Source organism: Globicephala melas, chromosome 2 (genome assembly GCF_963455315.2).
Source record: "Globicephala melas chromosome 2, mGloMel1.2, whole genome shotgun sequence".
NCBI classification, from domain to species: Eukaryota; Metazoa; Chordata; class Mammalia; order Artiodactyla; family Delphinidae; genus Globicephala; species Globicephala melas.
The window spans coordinates 93,709,403-93,734,842 of NC_083315.2; the positions used below are offsets into that span (position 1 = coordinate 93,709,403).

The 25,440-nt window shown below is 39.6% G+C and overlaps 1 protein-coding gene across 4 annotated transcripts in view; it reads right to left on the bottom strand.

The window, feature by feature from the left end:
* Positions 1–22,645, bottom strand: part of EIF2AK4 (eukaryotic translation initiation factor 2 alpha kinase 4) — a 114,323-nt gene extending 91,678 nt beyond the window's left edge. For 3 of the 4 annotated variants that reach the window (XR_009563048.1, XM_030843069.3, XM_060294475.2), the window contains exons 1-3: positions 22,367–22,645; positions 10,214–10,326; positions 7,027–7,129 (exon numbers count right to left, since the gene is read on the bottom strand). Coding sequence is in view for 3 of the 4 variants with exons in the window: in XM_030843069.3 (XP_030698929.1) it covers positions 7,027–7,129; positions 10,214–10,326; positions 22,367–22,510 (360 nt within the window). In the remaining variant the exon portion in view is untranslated. Of the gene's footprint in view, positions 1–7,026; positions 7,130–10,213; positions 10,327–22,366 lie in introns of those variants that run through there. The other variant, XM_060294477.1, reaches the window with a different exon arrangement.
* Positions 22,646–25,440: the final 2,795 nt, after the last annotated feature.

The following is a 25,440-nucleotide window of genomic DNA, read 5'->3' on the forward strand; positions in this document are numbered from 1 at the left end:
CCTGGCAATTCCTTCTTCCAGGGAGGCCAGTCTTCTTCTTTTAATGCCCTCAACTGACTGGGTAAGGCACCCCCACCTTATGGAGAGTAAGCTGCTTAACTCAAAGTAGTCTGATTTAAATGTTAATTTCATCTAAAAAATACCTTCACAGAAACATATAGAATAATGTTTGGCCAAATATCCAGGTACCATGGCCTAGCCAACAGACACATAAAATTAACCATCACAATTTCTATTAGAATGGATAAAATAGAAAACTGACAACATCAAATGCTGACACGGACGTGGAGAAACTGGGTCACTCACATATTGCTGACGGTAATGTAAAGTGGTCAGCTAACCTGGAAAATTCGGGCAGTTTCTTAAAAAACTGAACACACGGTACCATACACCCACAACTGCACTCCTGAGCATTTACTTCAGAGAAATGAACTTGTGTTCACACCAAAAGCTGTACATAAATGTTTACACAGCTTTATTATTTATTTATTTATTTATTTTTGGCTGTGTTGGGTCTTCGTTTCTGTGTGAGGGCTTTCTCTAGTTGCGGCAAGCGGGGGCCACTCTTCATCGCGGTGCGCGGGCCTCTCACTGTCGCGGACTCTCCTGTTACGGAGCACAGGCTCCAGACTCGCAGGCTCAGTAGTTGTGGCTCACGGGCCTAGTTGCTCTGCAGCATGTGGGATCTTCCCAGACCAGGGCTCGAATCTGTGTCCCCTGCATGGGCAGGCAGATTCTCAACCACTGCACCACCAGGGAAGCCCAGCAGCTTTATTTTTAATAGCCCCAAACTGGAAATAATTCAGCTGTCTTTCACCTGGTGGATGGCTAAACAAACGGTGGTGCACCTATAAGATGGAATACTACTCAGCAATAAAAAGTAACAACTATTGATACATGTGACAGTCTGATGAGTCTCCACAGAATCATGCTGAAGTGGTGGGGGGAAGGGGAGTAAATCCCAAAGGTCACATACTGTGACTCTATTTATATAACATCCTTGAAATGAGACAATTACAGAAATGGAGAACAGATTAGTGGTTGTCAGGTATCACGGAGGGCATGGGGGTGTCAGGAGGTGGCAACATTAGGGATCTTGTGGTGATGAAACTATTCTGTATCTTGACTGTATCAATGTCAATGTCCTGGTTATGATATTACACTACAGTTTTGCAAAAATGTTACCATTGGGGCAAACTGAGTAAAGGGTACTTGGGCTCTCCTGGTATTATTTCTTACAATTGCATGTGAATCTATAATTATCTCAAAATAAAAAGTATAATTTGTAATAAAGCCAAAAAAGGCAGGGGGGTGGGGGGACAACAAAAGCAGAAATAAACAAGTGGGACTACATCAAATTAAAAAGTTTCTGCACAGCAAAGGAAACCATCAACAAATGAAAAGGTAACCTACAGAATGGGAGAAGATATTTGCAAATCATATAACTGATAAGGAGTCAATATTTAAATACATAAAGAATTCATACAACTCAGTAGCAAAAAAAAGAAACCAAACAATCTGGGACTTCCCTGGTGGTGCAGTGGTTAAGAGTCCGCCTGCCAGTGCAGGGGACATGAGTTCGATCCCTGGTCTGGGAAGATCCCACATTCCACATGCCATGGAGCAACTAAGCCCGTGCGCCACAACTACTGAGCCTGCACTCTAGAGCCCGCAAGCCACAACTACTAAGCCCGCATGCCACAACTACTGAGCCTGCGCTCTAGAGCCCGTGAGCCACAACTACTAAAGCCCGTGTGCCTAGAGCCCACACCCCGCAACAAAAGAAGCCACCACAGTGAGAAGCCCGAGCACCGCAAAGAGTAGCCCCCACTCACCACGACTAGAGAAAGCCCGCGTGCAGCAACAAAGGCGCAGCGCAGCCAAAAAGAAACAAAAAGAACAAAACAATAACCCCCCCCAAACTCGCAAACAATCCAATTAAAAAATGGGCAGAGGAACACAACAGACATTTTTCCAAAAAAGACATACAAATGGCCAATAGGCATATGAAAAGATACTCGACATCACTAATCATCAGGGAAATGCTAATCAAAACCACAATGTGTCATCACCTCACACCTGTTAAAATGGCTATCATCAAAAAGACAGCAAATAACAAGTGTTGGCGAGGATGTGGAGAAAAGGGATCCCAGGTACACTCTTGGTGAGAATGTAAATTGGTGCAGCCACTATGGAAAACAGTATGTAGGTTCCTCAAAAACTTAAAAATAGAAATACCATATGATCCAGCAATCCCACTTCTGAGTATATATTTAAAGGAAATGAAAACAAAGGATCTTGAAGAGATATCTGTACTCCCATGTTACTGCAGCATTATTCACGATTGCCAAGCTAGGGAAACAACCTAAGTGTCAACGAATAAGTGAATAAAGAAGATGTGATACACACACACACACCAGAATATTGTTGAGCCATGAAAAAGGACATCCTCCTGTTTGCAAGACACAGATGGACCTTGAGGCATTATGTTAAGTGAAACAAGTCAGACAAAGACAAATACTGCACGATATCACTTACAGGTGGAATATAAAAAAGCTGAACTCACAGAAACAAAGACTAAAAGTGCTGTTGTTTTAAGCTGCTACATTTTAGGAAAATTTGTTAGACGGTAATAGATAACTGAATTCGGACAGAACTGAATACTGAACACTTCCTTACTTGAACTTATAAACAAAGTAAAGTATTTACACATAATTATTCATTTTTCAAAGTAGAACAGCTTTGTGGTATTTGTTGTCTCCACGGCCTAGGAGCCAGAGGTAGTAACTAGAGTGTTAGGGACCCCTAACTTTCAATTTTGGCTCAAGTTCCAAGAAAACATGTACTCTTGAGATATAATTTGGTGGTTTGATATTTTGGTTTTTCTACCTGTAAGACAGCATTGACATACATTAATTCATTTGTTAAATTTAGAAAGTATTAAACTAATATAAACAGAATAAAATATAATAACTTAAACAAAAAAGAAACAGAGACTAGAATGGTGGTTACCAGGGGCCAGGGGCGAGGGGGTGGGAGAAAAGGGGAGATATGTTGGTCAAAGAGTACAAACTTCCAGTTATAAGATAAATAAGTTCTGGGGATCTAATGTACAGCATAGTGATTATACTTAATAACACTGCATTGTAAAAATAAAATAAAATACAGCAAAAAATTTTTCAAAAAAAATCACAAATCATGAATCCAAGAAACCAGAGGATTCTGTAGCTGAATTTTCAATATAACTCCATATTATTTTTCAGCTAGACATTAGACTACACTAGAAATGACTTAAACTAGAAAGAACTTTGGAATAATTCCCAAGGCCTATTTTTTTGTCCAGACTGTGCTACAATCACTTTCTTTCTTTCTTTTTTTTAACACCTTTATTGGAGTATAATTGCTTTACAGTGGTGTGTTAGTTTCTCCTTTATAACAAAGTGAATCAGTTATACATATACATAAATCCCCATATCTCCTCCCTCTTGGGTCTCCCTCCCACCCTCCCTATCCCACCCCTCTAGGTGGTCACAAAGCATCGAGCTGATCTCCCTGTGCTATGCGGCTGCTTCCCACTAGCTATCTATTTTACATTTGGTAGTGTATATATGTCCATGCCATTCTCTCACTTTGTCCCAGATTACCCTTCCCCCTCCCCGTGTCCTCAAGTCCATTCTCTACATCTGTGTCTTTATTCCTGTCCGGCCCCTAGGCTGTTCAGAACCTGTTTTTTGTTTTTAGATTCCATATATATATGGATTCCATATATATGTGTTCGCATACGGTGTTTGTTTTTCTCTTTCTGACTTACTTCACTCTATATGCAGACTCTAGGTCCATCCACCTCACTACAAATAATTCAATTTCGTTTCTTTTTATGGCTCAGTAATATTCCATTGTATATATATGCCACATCTTCTTTATCCATTCATCTGTCCATGGACACTTAGGTTGCTTCCATGTCCTGGCTATTGTAAATAGAGCTGCAATGAACATTGTGGTACATGACTCTATGAATTATGGTTTTCTCAGGGTATATGTGCAGTAGTGGGATTGCTGGGTCGTATGGTAGTTCTATTTTTAGTTTTTTAAGGAACCTCCATACTGTTCTCCATAGTGGCTGTATCAATTTACACTGCCAACAACAGTGCAAGACGGTTCCCTTTTCTCCACACCCTCTCCAGCACTTTTTTTTTTTTCCCAGCATTTTTTGATGATGGCCATTCTGACTGGCGTGAGGTGATACCTCATTGTGGTATTGATTTGCATTTCTCTAATGATAAGTCATGTTGAGCATCCTTCCATTTGTTTGTTGTCAGTCTGTATATCTTCTTTGGAGAAATGTCTACTCAGGTCTTCTGCCCATTTTGGGGTTGGGTTGTTTGTTTTTTTGATATTGAGCTGCATGTGCTGCTTGTCTGTTTTGGAGATTAGTCCTTTGTCAGTGGCTTCATTTGCAAATATTTTCTCCTATTCTGAGGGTTGTCTTTTCATCTTGGGTTGTCTTTTCGTCTTGTTTAAGTTTTCTTTTGCTGTGCAAAAGCTTTTAAGTTTCATTAGGTCCCGTTTGTTTACTTTTGTTTTTATTTCCATTTCTCTAGGAGGTGGGTCAAAAAGGTGCTTGCTGTGATTTATGTCATAGAGTGTTCTGCCTATGTGTTCCTCTAAGAGTTTTATAGTATCTGGCCTTACATTTAGGTCTTTAATCCATTCTGAGTTTATTTTTGTATATGGTGTTAGGGAGTGTTCTAATTTCATTCTTTTACATGTAGCTGTCCAGTTTTCCCAGCACCACTTATTGAAGAGGCTGTCTTTTCTCCATTGTATATTCTTGTCTCCTTTATCAAAAATAAGGTGACCATATGTGCATGGGTTTATCTCTGGGCTTTCTATCCTGTTTCATTGATCTATATTTCTGTTTTTGTGCCAGTACCATACTGTCTTGATTACTGTAGCTTTGTAGTAGAGTCTGAAGTCTGGGAGCCTGATTCCTCCAGCTGTTTTTCTTTCTCAAGATTGCTTTGGCTATTCAGGGTCTTTTGTGTTTGCATACAAATTGTGAAATTTTTTGTTCTAGTTCTGTGAAAAATGCCATTGGTAGTTTGATAGGGATTGCACTGAATCTGTAGATTGCTTTGGGTAGTAGAGTCATTTTCACAATGTTGATTCTTCCAATCCAAGAACATGGTATATCTCTCCATCTATTTGTATCACCTTTAATTTCTTTCATCAGTGTCTTATAGTTTTCTGCATACAGGTCTTTTGTCTCCTTAGGTAGGTTTATTCCTAGGTATTTTTTTCTTTTTGTTGCAGTGGTAAATGGGAGTGTTTCCTTAACTTCTCTTTCAGATTTTTCATCATTAGTATATAGGAATGCAAGAGATTTCTGTGCATTAATTTTGTATCCTGCTACTCTACCAAATTCATTGATTAGCTCTAGTAGTTTTCTGGTAGCATCTTCAGGATTCTCTATGTATAGTATCATGTCATCTGCAAACAGCAACAGCTTTACTTCTTTTCTGATTTGGATCCCTTTTATTTCTTTTTCTTCTCTGACTGCTGTGGCTAAAACCTCCAAAACTATGTTGAATAATAATGGTGAGAATGGACAACCTTGTCTTGTTCCTGATCTTAGAGGAAATGGTGTCAGTTTTTCATACAATCACTTTTTTTTTAATTTTAGAATTTTATTTATTTTTTTATACAGCAGGTTCTTATTAGCTATCCATTTTATACATATTAGTGTATATATGTCAATCCCAATCTCCCAATTCATCACACCACCCCCACCCCCTGCCACTTTCCCCACTTGGTGTCCACACATTTGTTTTCTATATCTGTGTCTCCATTTCTGCCCTGCAAACCGGTTCATCTGTACCATTTTTCTAGGTTCCACATATATGCATTAATATACAATATTTGTTTTTCTCTTTCTGACTTACTTCACCCTGTATGACAGTCTCTAGATCCATCCACGTCTCTACAAATGACCCAATTTTGTTCCTTTTTATGGCTGAGTAATATTCCATTGCATATATTTACTACATCTTCTTTATCCATTTGTCTGTCGATGGGCATTTAGGTTGCTTCCATGACCTGGCTGTCATACAGTCACTTTCTATACTACAACAATCACTGAAGTTCTTGGAAACGCAACTTAGATGGCTGTGACTCAATGTGTTATAGAATGCAAGTAAAAAACTGTCCAGGCACTTTCCTAGAGGCCCAGCATAGACATGGAGGCCTAGGGTTAGCCCTTACCTAGCTCTTCTCAATTTTTATAGGATGGGATAGTTAAGCATGAGCTACCTAGGCAAAAACACTGAGTGATCTTATACAAAAGTGAGGAAATAGATTATATTTAAGAGATAATAATACTCTCTGTAATTATACACACAGTATACACAGAGTTAATACACACAGTAATACTCTGCCCTAAGAAGTCACCTAGCGTAGCCCTCCAGAGAGAGAGTTCTGCCACCCAAGGGGGAGCTCATGTAGACTGTGATGTCACAGAATTAAAAAAGAATCAGTATTGAACTAGGTGTAAATGCTCAGGTATAAAAGGGACATTGATGGAGGAGAGTGTATTGTTAATTGTTGAGAAGAAAAACAGTCCTTCTGATATGAAAATTGGAGAGGTGGCAAAGTTTGGTGAGATATCACTTGTCTGCAAACATTTTCCAGCATAAAGGTTGAAGTCAAGATGAGGTCATGATGTCAGGACCAAAGTGTGCAAAAAGAATGCCCAGGTTCATATAAAGTGCTTCCAGAAGAATTCTTAAGCAACAGTACTATCTATATATACTCCACAATTTGTAATTCATAAATACCATTAATTAAAAAAATACAAACAGCAATGTTCCCCTTTGTAGATACCAATAAAACCCAAAACATCCTAGTGAAATTTAGATTTGAGGTGCAACGGGAAAGCCTTTAACCCAAAGAAAACGCCAGAAGGCAAACACTGTTGAACATGACGAGATTTTTACCATCCTCTCATAATTCCAGTTTAACAAATCATACCTCGCCACAATGTTTTTTGGCCACTTCTTCTAGGCGGGACTTTAACAAATTAACAGTTTCATTTGACAGACCTTTGGCATTCATTAATGCTATTTCAGGGACTCTGGAAAAGAAAAAAACAAAAAGGAGTTACTCGAGAAAGTACAGATTATTTGCATTAATATTTGCTAAGTTCCAAGCTCGGGGCCTGGGGATTTCATAAGGGCCTCATTTGTGAATCTCTCTGTACCCCCAGCAACATTTCTTTTCATCTCAAAAGCATTTTAACTTTACCCCAGCAACTCTGTTGACACAGTACTCAGCATGGAGGCACCTGCAGCCTGTGGGGGCAGCAGTGGGCTGGCTAGTTGTCAGTGTGGGCAGTCGGGTGCCCTGATCCCCCAGAGGACCAGACATACATGATTGGGGCTCGATCAGGGGTCTCCCCAACTCCTCTGTGTGATTTCAGCTTTACAACCTGATTTAAATTTTTAGCATCAATTACTGTCTATTGCCTTTTAAAAAAATCACTCCAGGGCTTCCCTGGTGGCGCAGTGGTTGAGAGTCTACCTGCCGATGCAGGGGACATGGGTTCGTGCCCCGGTCCGGGAAGATCCCACATGCCGCGGAGCCGGCTCGCTGAGCCTATGCTCTGCAATGGGAGAGGCCACAACAGTGAGAGGCCCACGTAGTGCAAAAAAAAAAAAAAAAAAAAAAAAAAAATCACTCCAGCTCTGTGTGTGATTCTAGCCTAGTAACTTCACCATGAGCTCCCTTGTATGGTAACGCTCCATCCTGGCTTGCCCCTCAACGTCAGTTTCCTCAGACAGCTCACCTGCCAGAGTCCAGACGCTCTGTGCTCATTAGTGCACTCCAGCATAAAGCAGGACAAGAATACTAGGCGAGATGGAGCCACAGTGATCTATCTAGTATTCCTACAACATGCTGTGTCCCAGGCACTCATTCTGCTGTAAATGAGCTCACTTACTCATACATAAATCTAGTCATGCACACTCTGCAAACTCTGCTCTTCCAAGGATGCCTACCACACTCTCCTCTCCATCCCTACAGAGCGCAACTAAGAGTTAACACTTTCTACCCAAGGAAAGTACAACCAGCCCTTGGGGTTCTTTTATTTCCAACCAATACACATCTAATAACAACTCTGAGATTAAGTAGGCTTCATTTGAAGAGAAGATGATTCATCACTTCCCACCAAGCATTTCTGAGTAATTCACGGCGTTTTACCTTGGCGAAGCCTTTACTCTTCATTTACCTATGGATTCTCTCAATGCTTCAGTATGATAGATTGCTACAATCATCAATCTAGTTGGATAGATGGAAATCGGAGAAAGACTACTGAGTCTATGTGTGGTCCAGCCAATCCAGTATTCTCTCTCTCACAGTGGCATCAAGGACTATTTTGCAGAAAAGGAAAGTTTTCCTGCCCCATATCATCTCAAAAGATAGGAATGTTTCCCCAAGTCAAGACTTACATAATTTTTTTTAAAAAAAATCAAGCAGTCATTATATAGCAATATTAACAAAATGGTGAAAAATTCAACTGCAACACTAATTAAACTTGCTTTAAAATTTCCAGTGTTCTCTTTATGCCTTTGCTACATAATTCATAATTTTATGTAGCTGATATTATGATGTTTACTTTTTAACTTTTTGTTAAGCATTTGCATGCTGTTTCTTAAATAATATTTTTACCAAGTAGACACATCAAGATTTACCTGACGAGTTCTCTAAAGTAGTGGTTCTCAACCAGGGGTGATTGTGTACCCCCCAGAGGACATCAGTCAATGTCAAGAGGGCAAAGAAGCTCTGCGCCCCTCCCCGCATTCCTTGCCTAAGCATCTCTTCCATCTGGCTGGTCCTGAGTTGTATCCTATATAATAAACCGGTAATAGTAAGTGAAGTGCCTTCCTGAGTTCTGTGAGCTGTTCTAGCAAATTATCGACCATGGGCATTATGGGAACCTGCAAATTTATAGCCAGTTGATCAGAAGTACTGGGACTTGCAACTGGCATCTGAAGTCTTGTTGTGGGACTGATCCCCTAACCCAGCTATCAGTTTTAGTGTCAGAATTGAATTGAATTGTCTGGACACCCTGTTGGTGTCAGAAAAGACACAACCTATACAGTGTCAGGAAAACTAAAACCTAGAGAGGCACTGTCTTATTTTTCTTTGATAAAATTCATCACCCTTCAATTAATGCATAAATTAACTTTCTGAATACCTACTATATCTACTCTAGGCATAGAGGTTGGGCAAAAAGTGGGTTACTAACTTTGAGGAACTCAACTTGACCTATCTGTATTTTCACATTCTCTATCACCTCTTAAGATAACAAGTTCCATACATTTACCACCCACTGTGTAAGGCAGGACTTCCTTTTATTTGTCACGTTCCTTCACTGGCTTCCTACACATCAAGCTCAAACCACAAAACATCATCCAGGCCAATCTGCTTTTCCACATGGAATGTCTGGGGAAAGATTACATGGAATATGCATGGTACTTTGAAAAAAGAATACTCAAGTCCTGATAGCTAATGCTTTTGTTTTACAAGTGAATCTCAGGCAGAGGGAGTATCACCTTCAGTGGGAGTTTAGAAATACATGAGGTTTTCGGCTGTCTCACTGACTGGGGAACTCTCTTGGCATTAGTGGGTAGAGGCCAGTGATGTTACATGTCCTGCAGGGTGTGGGAGTGCCCAGTGAAAACTCGTTAGCAGTCCCCCCACAGAAACAGTGCAACTCTAAATCCTCCTTTACTCTAGGAAGTAAAGGTCCCATTGGCCTGGAAGGCTACTCTAAGTCCTAATGCCTATCATACTTTAAAACTAAGTCCACAAGGCTTTTATAGTCACTGCACCTTTATCTTTTTCTTCTAGATTGTTCCTCTTACTTGTTTATGAAGAGTTAAACAAACAAAAGTTAACATATCAGAGGAAACAAACATTAGTCATGGAGCAAACATTACCATCCATAGAGACTACTAACTATAAGCTGACTTAACAGGAGACAGGTTTCATGACAATGTCTATTGCTGATGTAGCTTTGATGAAATGCAAGTGATAGGAAATAAAATTTTAAATGGAATAGGGGCAGAAGGAGAAAACACCATTAAGTTCAAATGGTTCTTATGTTTTCAAAACAGAGAACTGAAATCACATCAAAGCTATTTCTAAATGTACTCACACATCTGGATAGGTGGGTGGGCATTTCACTCTCAAATCCACTTTCACATATACTTCTTCACCAGTCAAGCCCTGAGGGTATAGAACTAAATTGATTTCAGGAGGCTCTTTGACCTAAAAGAGAAAAAGAAAATCTTTTTTCTCTAGAGAGCCAATCATTAAAGATTAAGATAAAAATTATTAATATTTTAGCCAAAGTTCTACTTTTTAAATATTACACATAATTTTATTTTATATAGGTGTTGGTCACATTTTCCTAAAGCATGGTTTAAAAACAAAACCTGGACGGCAGACAGCAGAAGCAAGAAGAATGACAATCCTGCAGCCTATGGAACAAAACCCACATTCACAGAAAGATAGACAAGATGAAAAGGCAGAGAGCTATGTACCAGATGAAGGAACAAGATAAAACCCCCCGAAAAAACTAAATGAAGTGCAGATAGGCAACCTTCCAGAAAAAGAATTCAGAATAATGATAGTGAACATGATCCAGGACCTCGGAAAAAGAATGGAGGCAAAGATCGAGAAGATGCAAGAAATGTTTAACAAAGACCTAGACGAATTAAAGAACAAAAAAACAGAGATGAATACAATAACTGAAATGAAAACTACACTAGAAGGAATCAACAGCAGAATAACTGAGGCAGAATAACGGATAAGTGACCTGGAAGACAGAATGGTGGAATTCACTGCTGCACAACAGAATAAAGAAAAAAGAATGAAAAAAAATGAAGACAGCCTAAGAGACCTCTGGGACAACATTAAAAGCAACAACATTCACATTATAGGGGTGCCAGAAGGAGAAGAGAGAGAGAAAGGACCCGAGAAAATATTTGAAGAGATTATAGTTGAAAACTTCCCTAACATGGGAAATGAAATAGCCACCCAAGTCCAGGAAGCACAGTGAGTCCCATACAGGATAAATCCAAGGAGAAACACACTGAGACACATAGTAATCAAATTGGCAAAAATTAAAGACAAAGAAAAATTATTGAAAGCAGCAAGGGAAAAACGACAAATAACATAAAAGGGAACTCCCATAAAGTTAACAGCTGGTTTCTCAGCAGAAACTCCACAAGCCAGAAGGAAGTGGCATGATATATTTAAAGTGATGAAAGGGAAGAAACTACAACCAAGATTTCTCTACCTGGCAAGGATCACATTCAGATTCGATGGAGAAATCAAAAGCTTTACAGACAAGCAAAAGCTAAGATGATTCAGCACCACCAAACCAGCTCTACAACAAATGCTAAAGGAACTTCTCTAAGTGGGAGAAGAAAAAGACCTACAAAAGCAAACCAAAAACAATTAAGAAAATGGTAATAGGAACATACATATCAATAATTACCTTAAATGTAAATGGATTAAATGCTCCAACCAAAAGACACAGGCTTGCTGAATGGATACAAAAACAAGACCCATATATATGCTGTCTACAAGAGACACACTTCAGACTTAGGGACACATACAGAATGAAAGTGAGGGGATGGAAAAAGATATTCCATCCCCTGAAGTAGCTATACTCATAATAGATAAAATAGACTTTAAAATAAAGAATGTCACAAGAGACAAGGAAGGACACTACATAATGATCAAGAGATCAATCCAAGAAGAAGATATAACAATTATAAATATATATGCACCCAACAGAGGAGCACCTCAATACATAAGGCAACTGCTAACAGCTATAAAAGAGGAAATCGACAGTAACACAATAATAGTGGGGGACTTTAACACCTCACTTACACCAATGGACAGATCATCCAAAATGAAAATAAATAAGGAAACACAAGCTTTAAATGACACAATATACCAGATAGATTTAATTGATATTTATAGGACATTGCATCTAAAAACAGCAGATTACACTTTCTTCTCAAGTGCGCACAGAACATTCTCCAGGATAGCTCACATCTTGGGTCACAAATCAAGCCTCAGTAAATTTAAGAAAATTGAAATCATATCAAGAATCTTTTCTGACCACAACGCTATGAGACTAGAAATGAATACAGGGAAAAAAATGTAAAAAACACAAACACGTGGAGGCTAAGCAATATGTTACTAAATAACCAAGAGATCACTGAAGAAATCAAAGGGGAAATCAAAAAACACCTAGAGATAAATGATAATGAAAATGCAATGACCCAAAACCTATGGGATGAAGCAAAAGCAGTTCTAAGAGGGAAGTTTATAGCTATACAAGCCTACCTCAAGAAACAAGAAAAATCTCAAATAAACAATCTAACCTTACACCTAAATAAACTAGAGAAAGAAGAACAAACAAAACTCAAAGTTAGCAGGAGGAAAGAAATCATAAAGTTCAGAGCGGATATAAATGAAATAGAAACAAAGAAAACAATAGCAAAGATCAATAAAACTAAAAGCTGGTTCTTTGAGAAGATAAACAAAATTGATAAACCATTGGCCAGACTCATCACGAAAAAGTGGGAGAGGACTCAAATCAATAAAATTAGAAATGAAAAAGGATAAGTTACAACAGACACCGCAGAAATACAAAGCATCCTAAGAGACTACTACAAGCAACTCTATGTAATTAAATTGAAGTAATGAAATTGAAACTGTGACTAAAAATCTTCCAACAAACAAAAGTCCAGGAGCAGATGGCTTCACAGGTGAATTCTATGGAACATTTAGAGAAGAGCTAACACCCACCCTTCTCAAACTCTTCCAACAATTGCAGAGGAAGGAACACTCCCAAGCTCATTCTATGAGGCCACCATCATTCTGATACCAAAACCAGACAAAGATACTACAAAAAAAGAAAATTACAGACCAATATCACTGATGAATATAGATGCAAAAATCCTTAACAAAATACTAGCAAACAGAATCCAACAACACATTAAAAAGATCATACACCATGATCAAGTGGGATTTTTCCCAGGGATGCAAGGATTCTTCAATATATGCAAATCAATCAATGTGATACACCACATTAACAAACTGAAGAAGAAAAACCATATGATCACTCAATAGATGCAGAAAAAAGCTTCTGACAAAATTCAATACCCATTTATGATAAAAAATCTCCAGAAAGTGGGCATAGAGTGAAACTATCTCAACATAATAAAGGCCATATATGAGAAACCCACAGCAAACATCATTCTCAACAGTGAAAAACTGAAAGCATTTCCTCTGAGATCAGGAACAAGAGAAGGATGTCCACTCTCACCACTATTATTCAACATAGTTTTGGAAGTCCTAGACACGGCAATCAGAGAAGAAAAATAAATAAAAGGAATACAAATTGGAAAAGAAGAAGTAAAACTGTCACTGTTTGCAGATGACATGACACTATACATAGAGAATCCTAAAGATGCTACCATAAAACTACTAGAGCTAATCAATGAATCTGGTAAAGTTGCAGGATACAAAATTAATGCACAGAAATCTCTCGCATTCCTATATACTAATGATGAAAAATCTGAAAGAGAAGTTAAGGAAACACTCCCATTTACCACTGCAACAAAAAGAATAAAATACCTAGGAATAAACTTACCTAGGGAGACAAAAGACCTGTATGCAGAAAACTATAAGACACTGATGAAAGAAATTAAAGATGATACAAATAGATGGAGAGATATACCATGTTCTTGGATTGGAAGAATCAACATTGTGAAAATGACTCTACTACCCAAAGCAATCTACAGATTCAGTGCAATCCCTATCAAACTACCAATGGCATTTTTCACAGAACTAGAACAAAAAATTTCACAATGTATGGAAACACAAAGGACCCTGAATAGCCAAAGCAATCTTGAGAAAGAAAACCAGAGCTGGAGGAATCAGGCTCCCAGACTTCAGACTCTACTAAAAAGCTACAGTAATCAAGACAGTATGGTACTGGCACAAAAACAGAAATATAGATCAATGAAACAGGATAGAAAGCCCAGAGATAAACCCATGCACATATGGTCACCTTATTTTTGATAGAGGAGACAAGAATATACAATGGAGAAAAGACAGCCTCTTCAATAAGTGGTGCTGGGAAAACTGGACAGCTACATGTAAAAGAATGAAATTAGAATACACAATTCTAACTAACACCATACACAAAAATAAACTCAAAATGGATTAGAGACCTAAATGTAAGACCAGACACTATAAAACTCTTAGAGGAACACATAGGCAGAACACTCTATGACATAAATCACAGCAAGATCTTTTTTGATCTGCCTCCTAGAGTAATGGAAATAAAAACAAAAATAAACAAATGGGACCTAATGAATCTTAAAAGCTTTTGCACAGCAAAGGAAGCCATAAACAAGACGAAAAGACAACCCTCAGAATGGGGGTTTGCAAATGAAGCAACTTACAAAGGATTAATCTCCAAAATTTACTAGCAGCTCATGAGCTCAATATCAAAAAAACAAACAACCCAATCCAAAAATGGGCAGAAGACCTAAATAGACATTTCTCCAAAGAAGATATACAGATTGCCAAGAAACACATGAAAGAATGCTCAACATCATTAATCATGAGAGAAATGCAAATCAAAACTACAATGAGATATCATCTCAGACCAGTCAGAATGGCCATCATGAAAAAATCTACAAACAATAAATGCTGGAGAGGGTGTGGGGAAAAGGGAAGAACCCTCTTGCACTGTTGGTGGGAATGTAAACTGATACAGCCACTACGGAGAACAGTGTGGAGGTTCCTTAAAAAACTAAAAATAGAACTACCATATGACCCAGCAATCCCACTACTGAGCATATACCCAGAGAATACCATAATTCAAAAAGACACATGCACCACAATGTTCACTCCAGCTCTATTTACAATAGCCAGGTCAAGAAGGCAACCTAAAATGCCCATCGACAGACGAATGGATAAAGAAGATGTGGTACATATATACAATGGAATATTACTCAGCCATAAAAAGGAATGAAATTGGGTCATTTGTAGAGATGTGGATGGATCTAGAGACTGTCATACAGAGTGAAGTAAGTCAGAAAGAGAAAAACAAATATTGTATCTTAACACATATATGTGCAACCTAACAAAATGGTACAGATGAGCCAGTTTGCAGGGCAGAAATAGAGACACAGATGTAGAGAACAAACGTATGGACACCAAGGGGGGAATGTGGCAGGGAGTGGTGGTGGTGGTGTGATGAATTGGGAGATTGGGATTGACATGTATACACTGATGTGTATAAAATGGATGACTAATAAGAAACTGCTGTATAAAAAAATAAATAAAATTCCAAAAAACCCCGAAAACCTCCAAGACAGAGTACATATTCCTTTTCAAAGTTTCTAAGGAGTGACCTGAAATGTCCCATGTAGCCTCCATTCATTCAAATGTCACTGAGCGCTGATGACCTTCTGAGTGCTGCCCTAGAGACTGAGAGTTCAGAGGCAAATCTACACAGACACGAACCCAACTAGCTGGCACAGAGTAGAAGACGAATGCTTTCAAAAAGTGATGAGTGCTGTAAAGAAGACAAAGCCAAGTCATGGAACATAGTGATGGAGGAGAAGAAGGTACGCAGACAGGCAGGTCAGGGGAGGCCTCTTGAGCAGGGGATACTTCGAATATTGAGATAAGTGAAAATCTTGACATGAAGAAATCTGATAGCTCTTCTAAAATTGTGTATGCTTTCAACCAACTGCTTTTCACCAAATACTCCATTCTTCTTTATTTATGTATGCTTTTTCCAAAAAGGATTTGAGGCAGTTTATATTATCTATATATCATGAGAAAGGGGAGGCTGAGGGAACATATACACATATGGTCCAGACACTTGACCAACTTTGCAAGGTAGGTGCAATCTCCTTTGTACAGACATTTTACAGACAAGGCGGCTCAGGCTCAGACTTTCAGTTTCTTGCCCACCAACACACAGCAACAAATCTGGACTTCAAATCCAATTCTGACTCCCAAACCTGTCTTTTCCATCAGCCCTCCCTTGTTAATGCCAACCCTGAGTTGCTGTGACTTTCCCTTGGAATGTCCAGGCAGCCAGGGCAAAAAGAGAAATGCGGCATTATCAGAAAAGAAAAAAGATAAAAATTCTTCTAAGGGTAATAAAGTACTTAGCAACATTAAATTCTAATAGAAATTTATAACATGAACCTTACATGTGGCACCATGAATCACACAATCAGCTATGTATACAAAATACGTAAGCTTGGTTTTTATTTCTTTTTAATAGAATCCCTGATTTTTTAGCTGGATACATTTCCCAGACGCCTTTGCAGCTCAATGTGGCTACTGGATTAATTTCTGGCCAGTAAGATGAAAGAACTGTAATATGCAATTTCCAGGAAGTGAACTTTATCAAAGGAAAGGGATGAAACTTCTTCATCCCCTTCTCATTCCACCTAGCTGGAATGCAGATGTGATGACTGGAGGTCAGACAGTCATTTTAGACCACGAAGGGCACTTTAAGGATGGCAGAACAGCAATTCAGAAAAAGCCGTACTCCAGACTTTTACATGTAAAAAAATAAACTTTGTTATTTTAAGTTTTCTGTCATATGTAGCTAAACCTAATCCTAACCAGTACAGGCTCACTGGAAAAATAAAAAATAAAGTCAGGGAACAGTGCTTTCAGAGGTAAGAACAGAATATTTGCCAGGCTTCTCTCAAGTGAACTGAGAGGCTTCCCAACATGTGAAGATGCTTTTATGCAAAACATGTTTAGGATACCAAGTGTTAGCTCATATTAGGGCACTCAAGGACTCCTGGAGCTGAACAGGACTTGATTAAAAAGTTCAACAATCAAGATGTTCTAAAGATTAGGATTGGGTAAGACCTCCTTCATGCCTTTAGAAGATAAATGGTCATTAGAATTCAATGTTGATAAAATCTTTGATTTAACCTGCACAAGGAAATAATGAATTCCTGGAATATTTGTAGGTAAAAAAACTCAAAGTAAGGGGTAACCAAAATTTTTTGAGAGCACCTAATGAGAGGAAAACACAATGCAGAATGTATAGCTACAAAGTGTACAAAATTCTACATGAGAAAAAAGATTTGTTTTGAAGACTGAAAATGCAAGTGACATGAAGGCAGCATAATAAGTAGTCATGGAGAGAAGGGCACGCTACAATGAGAGATGAGTTAAATTTGCTTCTCAATGAGATCATGAAGTTGGAGACTCTCCTGAAGTACCATCAAATAACCAAACAAATCTTCAAGGTATAAAAAGTGAAAGAATAACAAAACTCAGTCCTAAAACATAAGAGAGGTAATGCTCATTTGGACTAATCCCCCCTAGAATTAAAAAAATTAAAAACACTAGCTCTTCAAGAAACAAAACCCAAGGATCTTAATAAACCCCACAGGATGAGGAACACTGACCAAGGGGACCCTTTTTTTTTTTTTTTTTTGCGGTACGTGGACCTCTCACCGCCGCGGCCTCTCCCGTCGCGGAGCGCAGGCTCCGGACGCGCAGGCTCAGCCATGGCTCAGGGGCCCAGCCGCTCCGCGGCATGTGGGATCTTCCCGGACCGGGGCACGAACCCGTGTCCCCTGCATCAGCAGGCGGACTCTCAACCACTGCACCACCAGGGAAGCCCGGGGACCCTCTTTTCAGCCCAGTGCACAACACCTGGAAGAGCGCCCGGCCAACACTGGCAGAAACCCCAGTTTCTCAGTCTGAATGTGGTTTTCTTGGGCACTTCCTCACACTCAGGCCCCCAAAAATAAACTGATGTAAGCATGTGTCTATTTCTGTTAGAAGTACTGGAGTGAAGGATAAGACTATAAAAAACTGAGAATTTTATCAGCCATTCCACATAGGAGCAAATCTTTTGGTTCCAAGGCATGAGGGTTAATGACAGCCTGCGATTAAACTTTACTGGTTTACAAGATGAGCAGCAGAGTGAGGATGAGGTTTGGGAAATTAATTAAAAATACTAACACAAAAGGGAGAGGGATGGACTGGGAGTTTGTGGTTGGTAAATGCAAACTATTACATTTCGAATGGCTAAACAACACGGTCCTACTGTATAGCACAGGGAACTATATCCAATCTCCTGGGATAAACCATAATGGAAAAGAATATTAAAAAAGAATGTATCTATGTGTAAAACTGAGTCAATTTGCTATACAGCAGAGACTGGCACAACACTAAATCAACTATGCTTCAATTAAAAAAAAATACTAGCACAATTCTTCCTTTACACAGCCATGTAAATATACTTGACATTACTGAACTATACACTTCAAAATTGTTAAGCTAGTATATTTTATGCCATGTGTTTTTAACCACAGCACATAAAAGAAAAAGTTACACAATTCAAACCACTTTCAGGTGTTTGGTCTAGAATTGTTACCTAGATTCTGCTCATCACATCCCCCTTACATTTTGATGGCAAGACTTCGCTCAGCATGGCCTCTTGTTTCTTACCTGCCTCCATTCTCACATGCTGTAATGTGGGGAAGAAACTAGTCTGCGTGAAAAAACAACAAATCTAGAAATAAAGTAACATGTGCAAGCTAGATAATCTGGGCAAGTCTTTGGTTTTAAGTCTGTGAAGATGCCCCTCCCCGCAAAAAAAAATGATGATAGTAAAATCTAAGAAATTAGATTTTATGTCAAATGCCTTAATCACTGACTTCCCCCCATATCTCTTTTTCTAAATAGACCCAAATACATTTGGGAATTATTTCAGTTAATAAAAAAATTTTGAGAGCTTTTTACCAGGCACTAGGCATGTACATGTGAACAAATACAGAGACTCTGTCCTTATGAAGCCAGCCTACTCTCATACAAAGTAAAGGTGGCATTTCAAATTAGTGGAAGAGACTGAAAAAAATCATCTGTGTTAGTCTAACTGGCTAGTTGGGCGTGAAAGTGGGCAGCCTAGATTCATACTCAGACAGAGGTAAGAACTTTAAAAAATAAAAAGCTATTTCTATATTTATTTGATGGAAGTTTAAAAACAAAGTCATGAAAGAATTAAAAGAAAGTCTTGAAGAATTCAATCTTTTGGTAACACTGGAGCAGGGAAAAAAACAAACCACAGGGATCATGTAACAACAATAAAATGAAAAAAACAAGGTCATTTTGACTATATTAAAGTTTTAAAAAATTGCATAAATTACCTAAATATCAAAATGCATAATGGTTAATTAGGGAAAAATATTTGCAATATATGACCCCAAATGCTAATTTTCTTAACATATAAATTAACATCTAAATAGCTCTGACATATGAATAAGAAAGAAGACAATAGAGTGTAAAAATAATCCAAACAACATTGAACAGTTCACAGAAAAAAATCCATGGCTTACAGGCAAAGGTGGTCCTCATAATTTACAACTAAAGAAGTAAAAATGTTTCATCTATCTACTGGCAAAGATGAAAAAGTCTGACACTACAGTGTTGGTGAAGATGTAGGAAAAGAAGCACTCATACACTACCGGTGGGCCCAGAGACAAAAGCAAGGCTTTAGGAGGGAGGTTTGCAATAGCTATCAAATTATAAATGAGCAGACCTTTGGCTGACAGAAAATTAGCCAAGATAATTAAGTTAACAATAAATTTATAACTCTAGAGGAAATTATATTTTCAACTAGTGGTGTCCAAACTTTAGTATGTAAAATAATTTTTAGCATGTACTCCCAAAATGTTATTTATAAATAACATACATATGTTACTAAACCAAAATCTACATTATAACACATCCCCCAAAAAGAAGTTTAAAAAACTTCAGATGTTTAAAAAACCTAAAGTTTACTCAGGTCAATAATTCTGAGCTGAATTTACTGGCAACAAATTTGGCCTGAATTGACATGAGGCTATTGATTGTCTTTATCCATCCCACTGAGTGTGAATATTTGAATATTCACATGGTTTGCTGTGTTTGATTCTGCATGCTGCTCCAGACACTGAGTGAGGTATTAGGTAAGTATGGAATGTGCACATGTGGCCATGAACACAAACACTTCTGAATTCTGAAATGTATCAGGCCTCAGGGTTTTGCATAAAGGATTGTGGGCTTGCATAACCTTTCCCTAAAGAGTGGCGAGTAATAAGTATTTGTTGAATGACTACATTTTTTTAAAAAACGTTTTTAAACTTTTTTTTATTGAAGTATAGTTGATTTACAGTGTTAATTTCTGCTGCACAGCAAAGTGACTCAGTTATACACATATATACAATCTTTTATATTCTTTTCCAATATGGTTTATCCCACGATATTGAATATAGTTCCTTGTGCTATACAGTAGGACCCTGTTGCTTATCCATTCTACATGTAATAGTTTGCATCTACTAATCCCAAACTCCAAGTCCATCCCTCCCCCACCCACCCCCCCTTGGCAACCACAAGTCTGTTCTCTATGTTGAATGACTACATTCTGATTCATCCTTATGACGACCAATTATTTGCCTAGCAAAGTGTTAAGGCTATTTGCCCATGTACCTCAGGGTACAGCTATCTGAATTCTTCTACCTGCCTATTACAGTTTTTGATTTTGTTTGCTCTACTATCTTGTTATAAAGACCACCAGCTATAAATTCTGAGACTATCAGTATCCCTACCTACAGCAGTACCTTTTTCTTTTCTGTTTTCTTGCAGTCTTAGGACCAGATAATTAAGCTGTGTAAAGTAAATAAACTGTCTCTGAATGAAGTCTTAGGAACTTTGTACTGAGCCCCCGTGTACACTTTGCAACAGGTATTTTGGCTTCATGAGCCGAATTCCTGGTTCTCAATGTTTGGGAACAGAGAAGTTACCAGATAACCAGAAAGTTACATTGTTATTTTATTACAAGCTTGTATAAGGGGAATATTTACATTTTTACTATTTCAGCTTAAAAATAACTCTTGAAATTAAGCACTAGAAAAGTAAGCTCCCTGAGGGAAGGGGGTTTGGTTTGGTTTGTGCTTGACTGTATTCCCAATACCTAGAACAATAAATAGTTAATGAAGGAAGGAAAACATTGGGTGAGAAGGAAAATGTTTTGCCCTGACAGCTCCCGAAGATCCTATTTCTTGAGAAAATATCGGATGTGCTGATAAGGCACATGTTGTAAAATGCCAGAATTAAAGGTAGATGAAGGGGGCTTCCTTGGTGGCGCAGTGGTTAAGAATCCACCTGCCAATGCAAGGGACACGGGTTCAAGCCCTGGTCCAGAAAGATCTCACATGCTGTGGAGCACCTAAGCCCCTGTGCCACAACTACTGAGCCCGCACTCTAGACCCCACATGCCACAACTACGGAGCCCACGTGCTGCAACTACTGAAGCCGGTGCACCTAGAGCCCATGTTCCGCAATAAGAAAAGCCACCGCAATGAGTAGCCCCCACTCACCACAACTAGGGAAAGCCCGCGTGCAGCAGCAAAGACCCAACACAGCCAAAAATAAATAAAATAAATAAATTTAAAGGTAGATGAAAGAAGGTACTACTTTTTAAATAATACTATAAAGAGTTTGGTAGATAATTCTTCAAGGATGATGAGGGAAAGACTGTCAGTATCAGCAGCTTATAACTTAACTTACTTCCAGACAAAAAGGAAAATAATATTTTAAGTCAAATGCCATTTTAAAAGGGTGGACTCAGCACACTCCCTCTCCATTACAGCTAAGAAGACTGTATTCCATACTCTCTAAGCGCCTTGGAGAAAGGTACAGAGGAAAGTTGCTCCACACAGCACAATACAGGGAGGATACCTGAGGAGTACAATGGGATTACATGGTTAATAGTTTTGAACACAAACGGGAAGGTAAGACTTCTGACTGAAGGCATCAGTAAGATCTGTGCAAGAGCCCCCAAAGCGTTCCCAAAGTTGCAGTGGGTCCCTACGGATGCGCTGTTGTATCAAACTCAAGGGCTGTCAGGGAGGAAAAAAGGCAGGACAGTAAGGAGGCAGGGAAGTTATGGAACGTCAGTGGGAATAAGAAACAGGGCCAGGTAAGACTGGAGCCGACGGGGGGGAAAGGCTGTAAGAGAATTCGTCCCAGTTGGGGGTTCTGGAGACCCGCCAAGCGGCTGCGTGCGCAAGGACAGAAAGTGAGCGTGGGTGGAATCGCGAGGGATGAAAGGACTCCAGAATCCTAAGCTGGGGTAGGCGGTTCGTTTCCGGCAGAGCCGGGCGGGCCTGGCCGGGGTAGATCGAGCCAGGGGAGCTGGGCCGCAGCACGCCAGCCCCGACCAGACAAGCCACGTTCCTACCCGTCCGCACGCGTCCAGCCGCAGGTCCTGGAAGTCGGAGCCGTAGATGGCCTCCAGGGCCTGCAGCTCGTGGTCCTGTCGCTGTGGGTAGCTCTCCGGCGGCTCGTCCCGGCCACGCCCGTGGGCCCCGCGGCCCCCAGCCATGGTAGTGCGGTGGGCAAGGCAAGGCGGCCTTGCGGAGGTGGGTGGGCCTTAGGCGGGCTTCGCTCCGGGGACGGGACCGTGGGCGGGGCTCCAAGCCGGAGGCGGGGTCAGGGATGGGGAGAGCTCCGCGCTTGGGGGAAGGATCGCAGCCGGAGCTCCACGCCGGGAGGGGGCGTGGGGGCGGGGCGTCGAGCCGGGGGCGGGGTCACGGTGGGGGTGGGGCTCGGCGCCCAGCAGGATCCCCGCCGGAACTCCGCGCCCCTGGCCGCCTCTTGAGTGAGAAGCGGTGTCATGAACGCTATTAGCGCGTGAGCAGCTTCGGCATGGGAGCGAGACTGGGGGAAGGTTTAGCCCACATTCTGCTGGGGGAACTGAGCGGGGGAACCTGAAGGGACGTGGGAGATCAAATCCATCAGAATGGAATGATAATGCCAAGGGGTATGGTTTTCACGAAGTAAGTCTCTCACAGAAGTGCCTGCTGGAACTCCTTCACTCTGGCATTGGTAGGAGACAAAACTCTGAAGGGCAGACTTTGATGGGTTTTCCAGCCGCTTTGACTCCCCTTAAGCCTTCCCAGAAGACGACCAGGAGTAAAAATCGAGACCACTACTACTCCCCTCCCCGCCAGTTTTTTACCCTCGAACTCGTCCCCTTAACCATAGATTCAACATCCCAGTGCATGTTCTCTGTTCCTACATGTTGACCCTAGGGGTCAACAGTACCACCATGCAATTTCAACTGAAAAATGTCTTTCCACTCAGGCATCTTATGAGCAACACTCCCATGAAGAGAATTATGTTGCATGCCCAGTTTACTTAATGTGAATTGAGGAGGTCTTTCTGTTATATCCTGTCTCCAATCATATTTTTTCAAGTTTATAAAATAACCTATCTACCCAGACATTGTCATTACATTTCATTTTCAGTTGGCTACTAATGCTGCATGTTGATTTAGAATAATCATATCGTATTATCTCAAGTTAAGTTTAAGTGACATTTCCTTCTGTCTGCCTTGCTTACCCCTATACTATTTGCTTAATAGTGATTATTTATACTATTTGCTAAATAATGATTATTTAAGTATCTTGCCGTCATCTATCTACTCAGTTGTGGCCAGATAACACAAAGGCACTAGTTTGACCCAAGGCCCCTTCAAACCATCTCCTCTTTCCCTCCCCTAGGGACCTGTTCTTTTTCCAGTGATGCTTGTCTAGGTAAATGGCACCCCCCCTCCCCATTGGCCCAAGCCAACTAAGAGTAATCCTGGATTCCCTCTCTCTCATCCCTCACATCCAGATAGTTACCATTTCTTCCATTCATCCACTTCACTCCATCCCACTGCCACTAACTTGGTTCAGGTCACCATCATCTCTTCCCTGGATGACTTCAACAGCTGGGAAACTAGTCACTGCTTTCATTCTTGCCCCACTTTAAGCCATTCTTCCTATTGCAGCCAGAGTAATGTTTCTAAATTTAAAATATGATCATATCACCCCAGTTCTTAAAATCCTTCCATTTCTCCATTTTTTAAATTAAAATACTGTAGTTATGGAAAAATTTCACACATACATTAAAAGTAGGGGAAATATTACAATACCCCCTGTACTCACCACTTAGCTTCAACAAATTTAGAATCTTATTCAATCTTATTTCATTTCTCCCCTCTCCCCACCCCTCAACACAGACACAAACATGCACACACACACCTCCTTAGGAGTGAATCTTAAAGAAAATCTAAGACATCATATTCTTTTTATAAACACTTAAGTACATATCTCTAACAGATAAGGACATTTTATGAACATAATACTGTCCTTATACCTTAAAAATATAACAGTTGCTTAACATTATTTAATACCCAAATTATGTTCAAAATTCTCCATCTGTCTAAAATTAGAATCTGTAGTGTATGCTGGACCTATAAAGGATATAATGAAAACAATCAGCAAAATTTGAAGGGGGTCTTGTGGATTAGACAGCATTATTATATCAGTGTTAACTTCCTGAGTTTAATGATTGTACTGTGGTCAAATAGAAAGTGTCCTTGCTATTAGGAAATTTCCACTCAAACCGTAAGGGGTAATAGGGTATTACATATACAATTAGCTCCCAAGTGATTCAGAAAATAAAGAGAGAGATGATAAGTCAAACATAGATGTCGACCATTGGGGGGAATTTAGGTGAAGGATATGTGAGAGTTCTTTGGATAATTCTTACAACTTTTATGTAAGTTTGAAGTTATTTCAAAGTCAAAATTTCACAACAAAAACCCTGGCAAACTGTGCTCCAAAGTGTTGTACTATATTATATTCCCACCAGTTTAGGAGAGTTCTAGTTACTCTGCATCTTTGTCAGTAATTGTTATTGACAATTTTTAAAATTTTAAACATTGTAATTGGTGTGTAGTAGTATCTCACTGTGCCTTAATTTACATTTCCCTAATGATTAATAATGTTAATTAGCTTTTCATGTGCTTATTTGTCATTCATATATCTTCTGCCTTTTCATATCTTTTGCTCATTTTAAAAATTGTATTTTTTTATTATATTGAGTTTTGAGAATTCTTTATATTCTGAAGTAAGTCCTTTATCAGATATGTAATTTGCAAAAATTTTCTCCCAGTCTGTGGCTTGCCTTTTCATTCTCTTTTTTTTTTTTTTTTTTTTACGGTACGTGGGCCTCTCACTGTTGTGGCCTCTCCTGTTGCGGAGCGCAGGCTCAGCAGCCATGCTCACGGGCCTAGCTGCTCCACAGCATGTGGGCTCTTCCCGGACCGGGGGCACAAACCCATGTCCCCTAGCATCAGCAGGGGGACTCTCAACCACTGCGCCACCAGGGAAGCCCTCTTAACAGTGTTTTACAAAGAGCATAGTTCTTACTTTTGAGGGAGTTCAATTTATCAGTTTTTATCTGTTATGAATCGTGTTTTGT